The following is a 19,624-nucleotide window of genomic DNA, read 5'->3' on the forward strand; positions in this document are numbered from 1 at the left end:
ACCGAGTAGTGAACAGTATGGCTGGCTTTCACATGCTGTACAGCAAGCAATCTGCCCACTGAGCCACACCCCTGGTTCCTTGCTCTTTTGTGTATCCACAAAGCTGCGACCCTGCTTTGGTTGGGTCTTTTGTGAGCTGTGGTGTGTTGGCCCTCATCTTTGGTCATCGTGGTTTTTGGGGAGAGGTGTTCAAGTTTTCCCTCTGGCCCTCCCTCCCCTTGTTGGCTCCATGGCTGTGTCTTATAGGATGTGCCTGGGTGAATTCCACCTGTACCTGTATTCTTCCCGCTGTGGTTCAAGGGTCTTCAACAGGTTTGTGACCGCTCAGCCATTGTTCAGGCAAACACCTCCTCTGGGTTCTCTTCCCGATTTCCTGTCCTGTATCTTCCAGGCTCCCACTCTCCTCTCTGCATCCACACTGCTGAGCACCCCCACCCTCTCATTCTTCCTTTGTTTGCAGATGATTTGCCATTGTCACTGCGGTTTGCATTTTCTGAGCCCTTGGTTTTCCCCTCTGCAGAGTTCTCTGTGTGGGCCACGTTTACTGCCTTCCCTTTCCATGGCTACAGGCCCACTTGCTGCTTTTAACCTCCAGCAGTTCCCAAAATTTACACACATCTGAGGCTGATGCTTGTCCCTGCAGACCGTGGGTTTTGGGGGATCAGGTAATATTTTTTTGCTGAAAGTTGGGCATGTGTGCCAAAGGGGCATCCACCCTATTCCATGCAGGGTAAATATTCTGGGCTTCATGGGCCACCTGCAGAGCTGCCTTGTTCTCCTGGTGCCACACCCCCTACTCCTCTCTCAGTTCCTCAACAGTGGCAGACAGAGTCTCAGCCACAAGAGGGTCAGGAGTTGCCTCTGGGTTCTGAGAAGGGAGCAGTATCAGAAACCACAGGCTCTCAGTTCAAGGTTGTGTGAGAACCAGTGTGGGGAAGACGAAGGCTGAGGTGCAGGATGGGAGGAATGCCAAAGTCTAGGCACATGTGTGGGTACCCACAACCCTCACCCGATCCTCCACATTGTGGATTTCAATAGGTTACACAACAGCAACAACAACAACAACAACAAAAAAAAAAAAAAAAAAAAACCATGCAGGGACCCTTTTGGTTTCTGGGGTTGGAACAACACCTACCAGATCTTCTAAGAGCTCTGTGAGTGAGGGGCTGCAATGTGACCCGATTACAAGTGTCACACTAGGCATCCGACTGGCAGTGCTGGGAGCTAGGGTGAGGCCGAGTTTAGAAAGCAGGGATCCCTGTGCCACGAGGCCCAGTAGAGCAGATCTCTGGGCCCAGGCTACCGACCAACCTGCAGCTTTGCTTTCTCCTCAAGAGGGACTCGGAGGTCAAGGCTGTTTAGACCAGAGATGATGTTTACCAAGTGTGGGTGCAGAAGCAGGTCCCCACGCTCACCCTACCAGCTGGACTTTGTGTCCAGCGTTCCCACAAAGAGAGAAGGGATGAGGGTGGCATGCGTTTTGCAGCGTAAGGATGTCCGCCCGACTTCCTTCCTCAGAGCTCAGGGGGAGGAGCCCCAAGCCGGTGACCTTAGAGCTAGACCTTGGGAGGAGTGTGGGACTCAGCGTTAGAGGGCAGAGCAGGGCTGTTGTCCTCCGTATACTGCTCTATGAACACGAGGACCAAGACCAATTTGGGGAGGAAAGGTTTATTTCATCGTACAGCTCTGAGGTTCCACCCCAGCACTGAGGAAAGTCGGTGGGAACAAGAGGGCAGGAACTGAAGCAGAGGCCACAGGGGAACACTGCCTACTAGCTTGTTCCCCCATGGCTTGCTCAGCCTGCTTTCTTATATGATTTAAGACTACTTGTCCAGGGATGGCAGTGCCCACAGTGGGCTGGAGCTGGGCTTTCCCACAGCAATCATTAATCAAGGAAATGCCGTACAGACTTGCCTACAGGCCAATCTGATGGAGGAAGTTTTCCAGTGGAGGTTCCTCCTCTCCGATGACTCAGGCTTGTGCCAAGTTGGCAAAACAAACTACCCAGGATGGGCATGGCCATGGGGCTACAGTTCCTATCCAAGACAGAAAGTGGGCACACAGAGGCAGCCTTGACCGTTGAGTAATGGTGTAGGGGGCTGTGGATAGGAGGGGGTGCCCTGCAGGCAGTCGTGAACAAACCCCCAAGAATCCCAAGTTTTAAAACATTTTATTAGTCGTCGTTCTTTTAAAGACTCAAGAGTCATTCCCACAAAGACTATTTTATTTGCTCAAACTAACGAGTGAGAGCGCCCGAGGCCAGCGGCCGCCCTGTGGCCGTCCAGAGAGGCCTCAGTGAGGGTTAGAGCAGGAGCCTGCACATCCTGAGAGTCTGGTGATGGTAGGGTTGGGTTCTGAAGCAGCTCTGGGGAATTCACTCATTGTCTGGTTTTACTAAGCTTGGGGACAGACCCTGATGGCCCATCTGTCCCCAGTGCTGCCCCGTCTGGATGCCTACTGCAGGAAGGCACGCAGAAAGTCGTTGTAGGAAATCTTGGAAGAGAGCGATTTGTCGTAGTACTCGAGCACGTGGAAGAACTCCTCCTCCGACAGGTTGATGCTGAACTGCCGCAGCACCTGGGGCAGGAGGACGGTTAGCAGGAGAAGTGTCAGGCCAACCCTCACCCTCCATCCACAGACTCAGGGCATAGTGTGGCCCTGGCTGAGGATTCTAGGTGCCCACTGTTGCCATCTCTCTCCTCCTCGGTGGCAGAACCCTTCCCTCCCAAGGGAAGGGAAGGGGTAGGCCTTTTTCTTATTATCTTGGACCATGAGGTCTGGGAGGAAGCTGGGTGCTGAGGGAGGCAGAACAAAACTGGATCCCTGCCCCCACTGCTGTGCCAGCTCTGGAAGTCTCCCATTCTGGACATCTCCACAGGAAGAAAGAGATTTCCTCCTGGAGCTGCTCTTGCCTTGTTCACCCTCAGCCCAGACAAATCCTGCTAGAGATCCCTAGCAATGTGTAGAAATCAGGTTATAGGTTTCTCCTCTGTGGCTGATGTTAGCATTCATTTCTAAGGAGATGTATCATGAGCTAAAAGACCCCAGGGCCCCTGGATTGAGGGCAGCTGGTGGACATTGGGTCCAGTGAGAGAGAGCAGAAGAAAAAACTGCGCCCCAACTCACACCCATCTGTCCTCCCCACCCAACTGGCTCTGCTAAAGATGTTCCCATCTTACCATCTTCTCTGCTTGCCTCACCCTGGGTTCCTGGGAAGGGGAAGAGAGCCTTCTCTTATGGCCTCCCATTCTTGACCAACTAAGAGTCCCTGGCCAGGGATGGCCCCAGGGTGCATGGGAGGCTGGAGCTGGGTATGAGTTGGGTTGTGGGTGGGGAGCTGAGAAGTTACCTGGCACCCAGGACTGGCAACACTCCAATGTATACTGTGGAGTGAAGTGGGGCTCCCTGTGTGGGAACCCTATATCATGTACACACTGTTGGGCTGTCCCAATAGTCCCAGGACTGTGACAAGACACAGGAGCAGGTCTCAGGTCTGGACAGGGGCCTATCAATAGCAGTAGTGTGGTCTCAAAAGAAACAAAGGTACGGAACAGACAGACAGACAGACAGACACACACACACACACACACACACCCTGAAAATTTCCAGAAACCTTTAGGGAGAAGAATCTATAGTGTCCAAGTGAGGGACAAGCAGGCCACTTCATGAGCTAGCACAGGGTCCCTTTAGATCTCCCTATGCTACTGGCCTTTCACGCTTGTCCAGAGAGAGTCTCACCTTCCTGAAGTCAGCCACACTCAGGAGCCCCGTTCCATTCTCATCATAGGTCTTGAAGGTACGCCGCATGGGCCTCCAGCAGTGGACGATCTTGGGCTGGATCCGTAGCAAGGCTGAGTAAAAGGAAGGTGTCTCCACACCAGCTTCTTTCTAGAACCAAGATGGAGACTGAACATGTGCCCTGGGATGGAGACGCTGCATACTGCCTCCTCAGCCAGAGCCTGGCTCTGCTCCGCCTCTCTGTAATGAGGGTTATTCAGATCTACCACTTCAGAGACGCTGAGCTCCCACAAATGGGTTGGGGGAGCTGCTTCCCACCTCCAGCACTCGGGGGGGGGGAACCTTGAGGCTGAGAAAGGGGACATGATCCCAGCTCTGATTCGGCCACAGCAGGTCCCATTTGCAAGAAGAGGTCTGCGTGGACACTAGGTCAATTTCAAAGTCACACTGAGGTAAGACAATGGCTAGGTCTTCTTGTAGGTTGTTAGGATGAAAGGTATTTGAAAAGCCACAGGGTACAACTGCATGTGGTAACGAGGAGTCTCCCAACGCTGTGCTAATTCCTTTAGGTGCTACGGGATGAAGACAGGTTGTCTGAGTGTTCTAGCCCCAACACGTGTCTGCACTGTCACGGAGGTGAGTTACAGGCAACAGTGTGAACCGAGTCCTAGGAAGGCTTAGTTGTGACATGGCGCTGCATAAAACAGACTATCTCACTCAGCACCTGGGACAGAGGCACAGCACCACCACCACCACCACCACCACCACCACCACCACCACCACCTCCATCTCCACAATCATCACCACCTCCACCACCGGAGTCTTGGAGCTTTGAAAGCTGCCTGTCTGCCTGCCTGCCTGCCTGCCAGGGCCCTGTGGAACCTGGCTCACCCACACCGGTGCCCAAGCCAAGCCAACCCTGCCGCTGCCTGTGGCCCAAGCTGCCTCCCCATGGCATGCCTGCCCCTGCTGTTGAAGACATGGTTGATGGACACCTGGGACAGGGGGAGTCCAGTGGCTGTGTTCTGGGATAGCGGGCAAGAACCTAGTCTCCTTGTACCACTCAAACGCCTGCTATGGCCCTCCAGATTCTCTCGGGAGGGGATGGGTCTGAGGCTCCATCTGCTCCAGACAGTGTCAGAAGAGGCGTCAGCAAGCTCTTCCCCACAGAGTCCCTTCATCTACTCCTCACAGAACATTCTAGCTTGTTTCTAGAAGGGGAAACTGAGGCTAGAGGAGCAGAAGGAGACTAGAGAGAGAATTTGCCAAGAGAATCCAAGGAGGACCAGAACAGCCTCTTCTACGCAGAAGGCTGGGCTTGGCTTTGCCTGCCTCCAGTGGGTAAGCAGCAGTGGATGCTGGCTCTCGCCAGAACTTCCTGTGTGCAGCTTCCTGCATGGGTTTTAGGATGGCCCTCTTGCCCCAGTCCCTGTAATAGCTGCCCAGGAGGGTTGGGGGCGGGAGAGGTGAGGTTATTGGCCTCCACTGAGCTGTAAGGAGTTTTGGAACTGGATTTGCTTGCTCCTGGGCCTTATGCGAGCGACTCAAGCATGTTCCCCACTCTACTCCCCAGCCTGGCTGCGCTCCCAATCTAGCTCAGACAAACCTGACTCAGTGTTACAGAAAATGGGGCAGAAGCATAGAGCACACTTTGTAGCTTCACGCTCTGCAGGTTTGAGCGGGACGAGGGTGCGATAGAAAAGCTTGGATGGTGCTGGGTGGGGCCTTGTGTCTACTTGCACAGTTGAGGGTGAAGACATCTATTTGCAGGGATAGAGTGCTGCTCAAGCCCCACCCACACTTAACCCTGTTGTGCACTCCAGCCAAGCTCTGAGGTTTAGTTGCGCTCTGGGCCCTGGGCCCACATCCCTACTTTGCCCTTTCTTCAACCCTCAGGGCACCGTGTGAGGGGAAGCACTGCCCTGCTCTGGGGCTCTGGGTGGCTGTCTGCCACCAAAAGACTGTTAGGCCCCAGGCTCCAGCTTCTGGGCTGTATGTCTGGTCCCTGACCCCAGAGTTCCAGAAGCAGGAGATTTCTTTCCACCGACTTCCGAGTCATTTTAACATCCACAGTTAGATCTGTCCCCATTGCCCTACCCTACGTGCAGGCACACACCTTGACACACTACCCTAACTGACCTGCAGTCAGAGATCCAAGGGGGCATTTGTGAGGAGATGGGGGTCGGGCTGTAACCAGCAGCCCTTGGGGATCCAGCTCCCCCTGTACTGCCAGGTTCGGGACCCCTGGGGCTCTGGGCTGAAACACCTACCATCTTGTCTGCATTCTGAATTCTCATCCTCCGCATCAGAGAGGTCTCCTTGGCCTTCAGCAGCAGGACGCAGCTCTGGATGAAGTCACAGTAGGCGAACTTGCCGTTGTTCTTCATGTCGTACTTGACGAGGAGCTGCTGGCTCTCCTCCCTGCTGATGTCCAGCTTGAACTTCTCGATGAGAGCTGAGGACCAAGCGGCCCGCGGCACAGTTGGTGAGGATGCACCCGTTTCTTGCTCTTGCTTAGCTGCTGCCCGGCTTGCCCCATAAGCACCCACAGGTCCCCCCACCCCACCTCTCCCAGGAAGGCTGACAGGAATGCATGTCTCCCGGGGCCGGAGTCACAAACCCAGGAACTCTGCTGCGGTGATGCTGCCCTGCTTGTCCGTGTCCTTCTCCTTGCACTCCTTCAGCAGCTCCCGCCAGCAGCCCTGGATCTGTTTGCGGAGCCTGCTCTCGATGGGCTCGCAGTTCTGTAGGGGTGGGGTGCCCACTGGGGTCTGTGGGGAGGGACAGAAGCAGTCTTTCAACTGGAGGGTCTCATGGGGGCAGTCGTGGGCTGCAGGTCAGCTATGCAGGTGGCAGGACAGGAGAGAAGCTTTTTACTTCCTCTGGTGGGCCATCTCAAGCCAACGCATAACAATGGGCTTTGGAACTATCTATGTAACTTCCTTTTAGAGGACGGCCCTTCTCCTTGCCCTTCCAAACTTTCAGAACTCCCCACACTCCTTGGCTTGGTGTCCCTTCTACCCTCAAGGCCAGCCTTTCTCAGGGGTCTCTCCTTAACACTACACCCATTTCCCCCAAATTCCCTGCTTAAAGCCTTTGGGTGCTGGTAGCCGTCTCTCTGCTGACCTCCACTGACCTCAGCTTGGGGAGACTAGCAGGTGGCTATTTCTAAGACGCTTCTGGCACGTTCTATACCACCTCTAACTTCGCTGAAGACCATAGTCACTGTCACCCTGAGATCTGTGACAACATAGCAGATGTTCTGTCCATTTTGAGATATAGCAAACACCTAAGTGCCTAGTAGGTGACAGGAGACCGTTCTGATGATTTGGTCTACAGCTCAGGGCTCTATGTCAAACTGAGGACTGAGGCCCAGGAAGACACACCATCGGCCTCACCTGGCTCAGGTGTAAAATGGGAACATGTTCACCTGAGGGTGGTGCCCAAGCTCTCTCTTCCTCCTTCTGGCCCCTTCTAAGTTCCCCTCCCCTGCCAGAAACTAAACCTGGAGCCTACCCCAGGCTCATGAGCCCAGTTTCTTGGTTACCTGCAGGCTCCCTGGTGAAACACTGGGGCCCCTGTGTTGGCAGACCTGACTGGAGGTGACATGGGGGTACTTGTCAGGATGGGAACTCACACAGGGATGGCTTCGTGATTTCAGCCCCGCTCTGAGGTCCCGAGAAGGAGAGCTGAGGGTGGACCTGGCCCCTTGGGAGACCTCTGGGGCGCTGCTTCCCCGCTGGGCAACCATTGAATCTCCAGAGTCGCCTGCGGCCATGGGCGGTGAGGGCACCCTCTCGGTGCTCAACTTGCTGAGGAAATCTTGGTACTTGAGCCTCCCCTTGGCATTGACAGGCATCTCACTCCACAGTCTGTCAAACTAATGGCAGCAAGTCAGTCCCATTCAAGGGAGGGTGAACCCAGCCAGAGTCTCTCGGGAGTCCTGGCAAAGTGGGGTCAAAGGCGATGGGAGGTGACCGCAGACCAGGGTTCATGTCAACTTAAAAAATAATAAAGGAAGAGAAATCCATTGGCTCTCTCAGGATAGAAGCCTCTGGAAGACTGGGGGAAAGAGGCAAGACAAGAGGATTATTCATGGCTTCCGCAGGACATTTTTTAATTGAATTGGGTCCTCAGTGAGCAGTTTAAGGCCATTAAATCTTGTGATTAGTCACAGTGACCGAGCTGTGGTGCATAAAAACATTTTAGGAGAAAATGCAAATCAAACCAGAGCCCACCTTAGTCCCAGGGAAGCTGAGGCCTCCTTTCTCAGCCTTCCCTGTGCACCTGAGTCACAGTGGCTTGCAGGTGCCGCCAGCCTTTCCACCTCAGCCTTTGCAACCACAGTTTATTTCACCCCCAGGTAAGAAATAGCCTTGCAAGGGAGGAGGCGGCATTTGGAAAACCAGGGAGATGTTTATGGCTTTGCATGGTGGCTGGCTGATGCCACAGACCCTATCAAAACTACACAAGGGATGGGACCAGGTGATAGGCGGTTTTTGATGATTACAGGGCCTTTGGGCTCTTGTCCCCTCCTCCTCCCTGTCTGAGAAAATCCCCAGAGGCCAGTAGGCTGGGGACAGTTTTCTGATCCCCTTGTGATCTAGAGGCCTCCAGAAACAGTCTGCTCCTGGGTTTTTCCAGGAGTTTTTCCACAGCAAATGAGCAACTCTTAGGCTCCATCTAAAGTCCCCAGATGCTTGTTAGCTGCCACACCAGCTGACTCTTGGGTTCAGCAAGGCGGGTGCCTCTCTGGAGTTGGAGTTAGGGCACCTGTAGGTCTGTGCCACCCTGATGTATGTGTGCGCAGGCAGGCAGCTGCCAGGTGTGGGATTTACAAACAGGGGCTCCCTCATACCAAGCATATTCCCAGAGGGTGATGTCTGTAGCTGAGAGGATTGCAAGTCATTGAGAAAATTAAAAACAACCCATGGTGGGTAATAAGACTCCACACAGTTGATGAGCTTGGAGGTGGACCAGCCCAGGGCTTCTCTAGCTCCAGAAAGCAGAATCCCTCAGGGATTCTGCTAAGCCTTGCCCACAGAGTTCTGATTCAACTTCAGAACCTGTAGGAAGATTGAAAAGGATTGAAAATGTACAAGATTCTGCCAAGAAGCAATTGTAGTGGGTTAGCTCCCACCCCGGAGGCTGAAAGGTCCTCAGGGTTCTGCCATGTAGCCTCTACTTCACTCCCTGGTCTCCAGCACCAGCCCCTTTTAGAAGCCATGAGGCTCACAGTGCCTGTCATCTTGCTATCACGAAGACATAGCCTCATCTGCCAGCTGGGACAGTCACTCTCCTGAACCACTTGGCTTCAGGCCTCCCTTCTGCCCCCTAGTCCCAACTCTTCCATGGTGTTCTAAGGAGCCCTCTCTGTCCTCAAAAAAAAAAACCCACATCCTCAAGCTCCCTCTGATCCCAGGTCTGGCTGAAGCTATTGCTGAAGATAGTGGGAGTCTCTGAAACCCCACAGCTCCTGCGTGTCAGCTGCAGAGGTGGCCTGCTCTGCTGTTTGTCCTTCAACATGGATACCATGTCTTCTGCTGTCCTCTTTGGCCAATGCATTCCTGAAGACAACTGGAAGTTCCCTGTAACCCCCGACTCCTTGTTCTTACTGTGGTTTCTATTGCTGTGATAAAACACCATGACCATTCAAGGTCGAGCTTGTGTTAGCCACTCAGAGGGTCACGCCTACAGGTGGCATGACTGTGGTGACCCTGGAAGTCTTCTCTCCAAACACTGTTCTCTCTGCCCATCCCTGAACCATCTGAAGGCTCACCTGCCTTTCATTCTCCTGTGTCCTCACCTGACTCTCAGGTGCTCACTCCCACCTCTCCTGAGCTCGCCTGGCAAAGGTGACTTCAGAACTAAAGGCAGCAACAGTGTAACAGTGCCCAGATAAACTCAGCCTAATAATGGCTTTCAGAGAAACAAAATCACGCCTGTATGAAGGAGCAAGTTACCATGGACAAGCCAAGGCTGACTGTGCCTTCAGAGATCATATAGCAGAGATCATAACTGATCTTGTTAAAATCAAGCATTAAAGACATGATTGGCAGACAAGGAAAATAAAGTTCCTTGAAATGAAAAAAGCAATCACTGAAAAAACTCAAAACAATCAAGGTATGGATTAATAACAGATCGGGTCTGGCCAGCGAGAGCGTTGAGCAGCGTGGAGGTGGGCTGGTGAAGGTCTATAGCCTTTGCAGCAGAGCCATCTGGAAATTCTGCTGAGCTTTTGCAGCTGTGTCCCACAGAGCAGCAACAGAAACCAAGAGCAAGCAGAGTGAAAAATTGCCACTTCATCTTTGAAAAATTCACATTTTTTACCTACAAAAGTTATCTTTGTAAAAATGGCAAAAAGGCATGTTTACATAAAAACTGAATTTATCATTTACAGATCACAATCAATGGCCATATGTCAAAGAAGAAAAAATATAAGAGGTCTCCGGTGGAATAGGTAAAAAGGCAACACTGAACAAACACCAGTGGGATCAGTGAACCAGGGGGATTTAATTTGTAGGGAAAAACCACAAGAAAGATAAAATACTAATAACAGTAACAAAGTCCAAGGAGCCCATTGAGTCACAGCAAGTCAATATCCTCCTCATAACCAGGAGAACCAGGGAACATGGTTTTAAAAATGGTAAAATTTAAGGTAACAACTATTTATTGACTAAGAAAGTATGTTGCTTTTGACGATGTTAGAAAAGGTGTTTTTAAAAGCTTAATCCAAATTATGTCAAGAAACTACATTTTTCAAATATAAAGAAAATGAGCACGAGCATGGTGGGAAGCTGGGTTCTCAGATAACAGAAGTCAACGGAGACAATGGCAACAACAATAAATGTAAATGTGCCAAACACTCAATGTAAAAAGGCAGGGATTACTAGAGAGGATGTTTAACAATCCATTTTTGTGCTGTTCATAGAGTCTGCATACAAAACAAAAGTGTTGGCCATGTAAAAGACTTGAAGAAATTTAAATAGACATACCAAACTGAATCTAAATGAAAGAAAGGCCCAGAGACCATGCTACTGTCATACTAAATAGACTATAAAATTAAAAATATTTTCTTAGAACTTGATATATCTAACACCGAGCTGCAAGTATCCACATCTCTCAGCTGCTGATGGGCCAAGCTAATGAAGAGAATACTTTTAGCTGAGGCTAAAAGTAACAGCTGGTTTCAATCAGCAGGTGTAGACTGCTTCATAATGCTCCATTCAAAACATACCATCTCGCTACAAATGACACACAAAGAATGACCACACATCCAATCTCAGATAATTCTAATAACTGATAAGATCCAGTACCATTCTCTAATTAAAATCATGTTCATTTATAAGTTAATAACTCTTTAAAAACACATTCATTCAGAAACAAAAAAAAAAACCCCAAAACAAAAAACCTACCCATATTTCTAAATCAAAGGACCCAGCATGGGAATAAGAGACTAGGAGCTCCATTATAATTTTACAACTATGTATCAAAATTTGGATGCAGCTAAAGTAGTAATTAGACAGAAATGTACAGTTTTAAATGCCTATTATGGAAGGAAGAGCAGCTGAAATTCAAAGCCTGCATCCAACCTATGCCAAGGCAGAGGGAACAAGAGAGAGCAGCAATAACAGCAGAAGCCCAGCAAGTTGAAAGCTGAGCTTCAGAAAATATTAAGAGGGTGCAGACAGGGCTGCAGTAGAAGGCTGGAGGAAACCGTGTGCAGGCTGGTCCAGCTGTGTGGTATATACATGGTGAGAACTGATAAGATATAGATACCATGGTCAGTCAGTGTATGCCAATCAGATAATTAAAAAGCGGACAAGTTCTTGTAAGCTACCAAAACAGATAAGCCTGAGTAGTCCTGTAACCATCAGAGAAACACTGGCAAGTTAAAGACCTCCCTTGTGGAAACTTTGGGCCCTGCGAGGCTTGTGGACATTTTTTACTTAGCTTTCAGGAAGCTGGTGGCCCAGTTCTGGCCTGGCCCCACTAACACAACAAAACAAATGCATAGCCCGAGATTCCACCTACATAACTGCTGTGCTGTTGATTCAAACAAGACATGGACATCACAAGAAAGTACAGAAAAATGTCGCAAACACTGACACAAATTGTCACCAAAGTACTGGTCATAGAACTTGGTTTAAAGAGAAAGAAAGCGGGGCGGGGAGGGAAGGGGAGAAGAGGAGGGAGAGTGTACATGTTTGTATGTACACATGTGGGAACCCGCCAAGGCCAGAAGAGGGCACTGGGCTCTCTGCAACTGACATTAGAGGCAGCTGTGAGCCACCATTTCAGTCAGAACCCAAGCCAGGTCCTTTGCAAGCTCAGTCAGTGTTCCTGACCACCAAATGCTGAGGCATCTCTCTAACTGCGGAAACACTGTCAACACACCCCGACCAAACCGTGCTCACAACAGGAGCGCATGTTTGCTTTGCTGTCATAAGGCCTATGGGCACAGCTCACTGAATCGAGAAGTTGAGTGAGAAAAGCTAGATGTCTATCTCGATACATGTATACATGTAGGGGAAGCATTTGGCACCCACCCATGGTTGCTAGGTTTTAGAAAAGCAGGCAGGCAGAGAGGAGTTGCTCGGGAGCTCCCGGCATTGGATATGAGAAGCTAACACTCTTGAGAAAGTACATTTAATCTCAAGCCTTCCTGTTCAGTCGAGGCTAGAACAGGGTAAATCATGGCCACAGCTCTGGTCTACAGGACTGTGGGATCTGGGCATTGTTATAAGCAGGATAGAACCAAGAGGCCTGTAGGTTGAAAGGTCACCTGCCTGCTGCTCAGAATGGGCCCAAGGTAGGAGCCATGGCTGGCAAGACATAGCAATGACCGGATTTATGATGACAGCTATCAAACCTTAACTGAAGGTATGAAGTTACAAGTGTTTTCTTATAATCAAACCAAATAGGCTTTAAAGACACAGAGGATTCCAAACAGTAACAATACAGCGGAATGATATGGGGAGAGACTGGTCAGTAGACAGGAACCTCTCTTAGTGCAATCCAATAAAATGTGGCAGGTTCCCCTCTCCCACACTTGGACACAGGGGCTCATGAAGCCCACCCTATCAGGAAGCTGGTGATGCTCCTGCCTCAGTACTGGTCTTACGGGCACCACGAAGACTTCCAGGGGAGTCAACGTGATGGCACTGAAACACCACAGAGAGCTGAGCTGGTTGAGGACACACCCGGCTGGACAGAGCACAGAGACCCGGGTGCTACGTCTGGTGGAGCAGAGTGGAGTTAGAACAGAGCTCCATGAAAAAAATGGCTGACAGCGCGGATGCTGAAGATGGAGAAGGACGACAGAGTCCGCAGCACCGAGGGGACCCACTTCACACAGGCGGACAAACAGGTGCTGCCTGCGTAGCAAGAATGGAAAGCAAACGCTCCAGGAGAGAAGAGCTGAACCTGCAACCTTGGGCAAGGTGAGGGCAGCTGAACCACAGCCCAGAGTGGAGCCAAGGATGAGTGAAAATACAGGGTCCACCCAACTGCAGGAGCACTGTAGAAAAGGACACACACACACACTCACACTCACACATGCATGCACACATACACGAAGTGTGCACCCATTTGGGTGCACATACGTGTGCACACCCTCTTGCACACTCATGCACACTCATATACACAAATGCATATACGGTTCAGAGCCAGCATCCTTCCAGCTTCTCCCCACTTCACTGTGGCTGCTTGGCCTTTTCTTATGGTTCTTCCTGCTCCCTGATGTCTCAGTCTCTGTCTCCCCCAGGCTCCGCCAGCCCTTGACACCCTCGGCCTGCATCTTAAGTTCTTAGCCATGTACTTCTCTTCACCACTCCCACCTTGCCCATCCTCCAGCCTCCACCTTGTACACCCACTCGGACAGCCCACCTTGGACCTCCTCGGCCTGTTCTGCCCAACATCAGCTCCTTGCTCTACTACCACTCACAGAGCACACAGCCACTCTCCGTGAACACTGTCACATAATGTGGGATTCAGCTTTGATACCCTCGACACCTCTCCTTGTCCTTTCTGTTATTGGTCCACCTTGTTCCCTGCTCTTCCTCCCTCTATCCCCACACAGCAGCCAGAGTGCCATTGTTTAAAGTCACTGACCAGACCAACTGGAGAAGGGTAAGGACAGCCCTCTCACACCCTTGAGTAAAGAGAAAACTCTTCCAATAGATTCCCACCCTACAGGACAGACTCCGGGCTTGGGCTCATTCCCGACTGCCCACTCCTCAAAGCACTGGCCATCTGTGAATGGCCAACCCCATAGCCTTTGTCATCCATGTCTCCTCTGCTCCCAGATAACCCTACCTAGTAGCCAGGTCTTCATTTCAATGCTACCTGCTCAGAGAGCCTTCCCAACCCTGCTAGTAACAAACATGCCTCCTGTTCCCTGTACCCTTTTCCTGCCCTTAAAGAAACAGAGCAAAACCGTTGGCTAAGGCACTGTGTATTTTGCTTACAATGTTTACTGTCCACATGATCTCTGACAAAGCAGATCATTTGGGGACAGGGTGCAGCAGCTTTACCCTCAGGCTGCTGGCAGCTGCTCCTGGTTTGGGGTGCCCTTGTCTGCACTGCTCTGCTTCCATGGGCCTGCTTCCTGTTATCAGTGAGACCACTCCTCCCTATGGGGACCAGGCCATGCCCTCTCAGCTTCCACTGGTTCCATCCCGACAGTCTGGAGCCTGCACTTCCTCCTGAGCCCTGCTCCACTGGCCTCCCATGCCCTTCCTCTGCTGGGATGATTGTCTTGACTGCCAACTTGACAGGGTGTAGAATCACACAGGAGATGAGCCTCTGGGCATATTTGTGTGGAGCTTTCTGGATTAGACTAACTAAGGTGGGAAGACACACCCTAAACGTGAGCAGGACCATCCAATGGGCTATGGTCCCAGGCTGAATACAAGGTAAGAAGTGATCAGCCATCATTTTTCCCTGCTTCCTGGCTGTGCACACAACATGGTCATCTGCCTCTGGCCTCTGTTGCCATGCTTCCCCTCCATGACAGGCCGTACCTTCAAACCGTGAGCCAAAGGAAACCCTTCCTTCCCCACGTTGCATGTGTCAGCTATTATGTTACAGCAGCCAGGGACAATCCGTCTATTGACAGCATCTCAGCTCCAGCCCTTGTGCATGGGTGGGCTTGCTGGATCTGGGCATTTGCTGCACATCAAGATTGGTGGCTATGTACCCAGAAACCTGCTCAGAGGCCAGGGCTTGGGTCAGGGGATCAGGGCCATGGAAACTGGGAGGATGGAGGGAGCGGAAAAGGCCAAGTGGGGCTGAGAAAAGCCTCCTTTTGCTTAGAATCTGAAAGGAGTAGGCAGCAAGAGATACAGGGGCCAGGTCCTGGCAGGGGCAGAGAAGGCAGCTGGCTAGGGTGCCAGAAACATGGTGGGAAACATACAGAGATGCCAACTGGCTTTTCTGTGTCACATAGTTGGCCAGGTACACAGCTGGACAGGAGTACAGCTGGTCAGGCACACTGCTGGCCAGGTGTACAACTACACAGGTGCCCAGCTGGTCAGGTGTACCACTACACAGGTGCCTAGCTGGACAGGTGCAGAAGTCTGAGTTATTTTATTATCTGCAAGCATCTTTCTCACTTGCTAGGGGTGTCTGTTTTGGGGGAAAATCGCAAGCAAAATATTGAGAGATCCTCCTTCATGATAAGGCTAAATGTACAAGTTCCCTCACACCTCACACCTGCCTGTAAGGAGGGGCTGTGGTCTGTCATCTGAAGCAATAGCCAGGCAGACCTAGCTCTGATGGTGGATAGCTAAGAACACATTTCACACAGACCCTTGACAGCCTGCACTGGAACTGCCCCCCCAGCGCTCTCACTCCCGCCCCCAGAAGGCCAACTGTATCCACAGGTTTCCAAGCCCATGTCCCCTCCCCCAATCACAGAGCTCTGGAGAGCTGGATTCTTTTGAGCATGAGGTAAGTTTTTATCATGTGGTTGAGCTAGGTCATGGAAACAAGATGGCGGTTAATCAGTACTTAGTGCTCTGGCACCATTGCCAATGTGAGTGGCACAGCGTGCTGCCCAGGATGTGACACAGAGAGGGAAATCAATGTCAATCATCCCAGTACCAGATGATCGTAGATGCAGGAGACTGGGAGCTGGGACTCATTTTAACAGCAAACGGGACATGAAGCTTGCCCTGACAGAAATGTTCACAGATGTTAAAGCAACAGAGGCTTCCGTGAGTTTCAGTATGATTTACAACAAACTAAGACCCCAGAAGGGTATGGGAGCTCACACAGGCACTAATGGGGGGAGGCAGAAGAGGAAGATTGACCCAAGTCCAAGGTCAGTTTCCTCTACAAATCGAGTTCCAGGTTATTAAGGGTAATAATAATAATAATAATAATAATAATAATATAGGGAGACCTTATGAGGGAGAAAGGAAGAGGAAGGGGAGGGTGAGGAAAGAGAAGGAGGAGGAAAAGAGAAGGAGGAGGGAGGAAATTACCTTAAGCAAAGCACAGTGGAGAGCTGTCTGCTCTGACACCTGCTTGGGGTGAGGGCGGCATACTCTTACCTGCTCGTCTGTCAGGATCTGCACGTGACGGGTGCAGATGGACCTGAACTCATCTCTGGAGACCGTGTTGCTTTTCAGGGTATCGAAGTTCTCAAACTCCTGGGCGATGGTGTGGTAGTGGGAAGTCACTGCCTTTTGCACTCGCGCTAAGATCTCTCTGCTGGATGTTTCTTTGGGGCATTCGGGAGGCGGGACCTTGGGCATGTTCTCTGCCCACTCATCAGCAGTCTGCAGAGAACAGAATGATAGTGGATCCGCTGAGTGAACAGTGGATGCCTCTTATCTCTGGGTGCAGGGGGCACAGCTTAATGGGAAAGAGAGGAGCGGATGTGTCATGATTTCTAACAACAGGTCGGCCCAGCTGTGTGGAAGCCCAGGATCACTTGCCAGGAAAGTGGTCCCCAGGGTGAAACTCTGCCCTTGGAAGGTGGGCTGAGAAGCCCAAGGGGCCATGCACCATAAACTCTCTCCTGTTCCCTCTTGATGGCTGTTTCTTTGGGTTCGTTTAACACATCCAAGGGCTGAGGAGATGGCTCCGTTAGTAAAATGCTAACCGCATTAGGTTAGCATAAGGACTTAAGCTGGATTCCCCAGAACCCACAATGGTGAGTGGAGCTGTCCAGGGTTCTGGGGAGCCCGGCAGAGATGTACAACCTAGGCCAGAATCAGGGACTTCTTGGACAGAAGCAACGTTTCATCATAACTATGAGCAAGTGAAGGGCTTGCAGTTGGGGGGGTCCCCTGAGGAGGACTAAACCCTACGATCAGTGTCTGGTGCTTCACTATGGGGATAAATGGAGTGGCAAGCCAGGAGCAGTCACTTACAAAACATCATCAAAGGGGCCGGGAAAACAGGCAGGGACTCTCAGCTTATTTGGGGTGGGGGAGGAGGGGGAGTGGCCAGGTCAGGTCTCTGGGGAGACTGGGCAGTAAGCTTCAGCCAGGCTTGGGAGACCATAGGATGAAAGTGTGTGTTAGTAGAGGTTTTAGCCTACAACAGCTTGCTGAGTAAGCCAACCGTTTGAAGCGGGGTAGCATCAGAAGGTGATGCTGGCAAAGACCTAAGCAAAGGGCAAGAGAGTGCAATACTGGCCTGGCCCTGGCCCACCTTGATGACGGTCTTATGATCCTTGCTTTGACACTGGCACTTACTGTGGATATCAGTGCTGTGCGAGGCAATCAGCAGGCTTTGACAATAAATGCTCCCAACTAATATTTCAAATTGGCCACACTTTAAGTAACCCAACAGTGATGTCTGCATGTTTTATGAAACTAGCAAACTGACAGCAACTGAGAGCATCCTCGGAAACAGACTACACATTCCACTCAGACCCCAGCCAGCTCCGACCACCCATGGGCACCAGAGTCATTGCTTGCCCGCTTGGAATCATCCGGAAAGTAAATTGTCATCATTCTCTCCATTGGGAAAAACTGAGGTGGAATTTCTGGTGAGGCACATGCATTTCCAAACTCAGATGGTTGGAAGGGTGAATCCCAGAGCTTGGCATCCCCTAGCATCCCTGCCCTTCCACAAGATGTCAGCGCCCACAGAGAAGAGGGTGGAGTCCTGACTCTGAGTCCAAAAGCACACTTGAAACACTGTGGGAGCTCAGTATGGGAGAAAGGGAGGCCTGGGGCTAGTCTCGACTACACTCCTCTGCTGGCCTGTAAGGCTCTATGAGAAAGGGCTTGCCCACTCTTTGCCTTTACTGAGGAGGAATAAAACTGTCCCAAGGAGAAGACCGTGAGGTGATGGACATGAAATAATAACCCTTTGCAGTTCATTCTCTCCTCCTACCATTACGATGGTTCCAGTGGCTGAACTCGGGTCTCCAGGCTTGAGTAGCAATGCTGGCCTGCTGTCAGCCTTAAATAGTCAGGCTTCACTTACTTATTTTGTGACTCATCTACGTAGCTCAGGCTGGCCTCACTCAGGGTCCCCATGCCTCAAGCTTCCCTGGGATGGGGTGACAGATGTGTACCTCCATGCCTCCCCTACTGTACCCATTTTTACAAGACCTGCTCCTTAAGATGAGGCAAGAAAATGGAGAACAGCATATTGAAGACATTACTGCTGTTAGATAGGCGAATCAACTAGAAAGTCTCCAAATGCTTGAGGACCATGGTCCAATTTGAATTAAAACTGCTAGAGCAATTCCTGCCCCTGAGAGGCACTAGAGTTACAAGCCGAAGTGAGGAGAGTTCCACATCATTCATCGATGACAGGCTGCTGACCCCATGGGTGAGATCCTGAGAGAAACCAAGCTTCCCGAGAGAAACCTGCATTTACTGTGACTGGAATGAGTGGAGGGTGAGGCCACGCTCCTGATGGAGTCAGAGTCAAGCCACAAGCCCCTTTCAAGTTCCAAGAAATAAACCCTCTCTGGGGCCTGGGAAGATGGCTCAGTGGGTAAAGTACCTGCCACAGAGGCACACGAGGACCTGAAGTAGATCCCCAGGTCTTCCCCTAAAAGAAGGCAGGGGCAGTGTGACCCTACAATCCCAGCATGAGAGAAATGGAGACAGCAGCACCCCTGGGGTTCATGGGCCAGCCAGTGTAGACTAATGGAGTCTCAGGCCAGTGAGAGAGCCTATCTCCAACAAGGTGGATGGCTCCTGCGGACTAACAGCTGATGTACACAGTCTCCCTCTCTTCCCTCCATCCCTTCCTCCTCCTCTCCCCACACACCTTCACTGGATATGCGAGGTGGATGGGAATCAATAGACATTTTGACAATTACATCAATGATTGAAAAACACGCAGTCACCGCTTCTCAGCCTTTTGGCTAAGGTCAAGTGAAAAATACACGCTGTCTTGGAAAAGGCGTGGCCACAAGAGACTGAAGCTGGCTGCGCCTGTGACTGCTGAGAGTCACAGAGCTTGGCTAAGACTCACTCTGTGTTGGCGGGCATTGACTCTGCCCAGCGGTGATTGAGCATCAGCCCCTCCTATGGAGCCTTTCCTAGACAGCGCTAGGCAGCAGTGCGGCTGCCTTAGCTGGATGGCCTCGGTGAGGGGTGGACCCAAACAAGATGTGGCTCATCAGTTTCATCAACGATCGCCCTTTTACCTTGAGCATCAAAGCGCAATCCTCTATGGCTTCTGCCTCAGCTCCTGGAAGCCCCAAGGCCTGCAGCCACCTGTGCTGAGTGTTTTCTGACTCCAGCCCTGGTCTCACCTCATGCTGATGAGGGGCGTGCTCCTCTGGGCCCTCTCCCAGAAGTGTGGACCAATCAAGGCCAGACCCTTATGAGCCCTAGGACAAGAGGCCAGCTTCACAATGGGCCCCTGCATTCTGTGACCTCACTTACCCTGTTCCTGCTGAGAG

General features: G+C 51.3%; 1 protein-coding gene across 7 annotated transcripts in view; it reads right to left on the bottom strand.

The window, feature by feature from the left end:
• Nucleotides 1-2,206: 2,206 nt before the first annotated feature.
• The window catches only part of Efcab6 (EF-hand calcium binding domain 6), a 186,977-nt gene continuing 169,559 nt past the window's right edge, over nt 2,207-19,624 (bottom strand). For all 7 annotated transcript variants that reach the window (XM_039080311.2, XM_063263623.1, XM_039080309.2 and 4 more), the window contains 6 exons: nt 16,296-16,523; nt 7,376-7,618; nt 6,359-6,509; nt 6,009-6,193; nt 3,739-3,888; nt 2,207-2,577 (listed from right to left, as the gene is read on the bottom strand). In XM_039080311.2, coding sequence (XP_038936239.1) covers nt 2,455-2,577; nt 3,739-3,888; nt 6,009-6,193; nt 6,359-6,509; nt 7,376-7,618; nt 16,296-16,523 — 1,080 coding nt within the window. In that variant the 3' untranslated portion in view covers nt 2,207-2,454. The remainder of the gene's footprint in view (nt 2,578-3,738; nt 3,889-6,008; nt 6,194-6,358; nt 6,510-7,375; nt 7,619-16,295; nt 16,524-19,624) is intronic.

Source organism: Rattus norvegicus, chromosome 7, assembly GCF_036323735.1.
Source record: "Rattus norvegicus strain BN/NHsdMcwi chromosome 7, GRCr8, whole genome shotgun sequence".
NCBI classification, from domain to species: domain Eukaryota; kingdom Metazoa; phylum Chordata; class Mammalia; order Rodentia; family Muridae; genus Rattus; species Rattus norvegicus.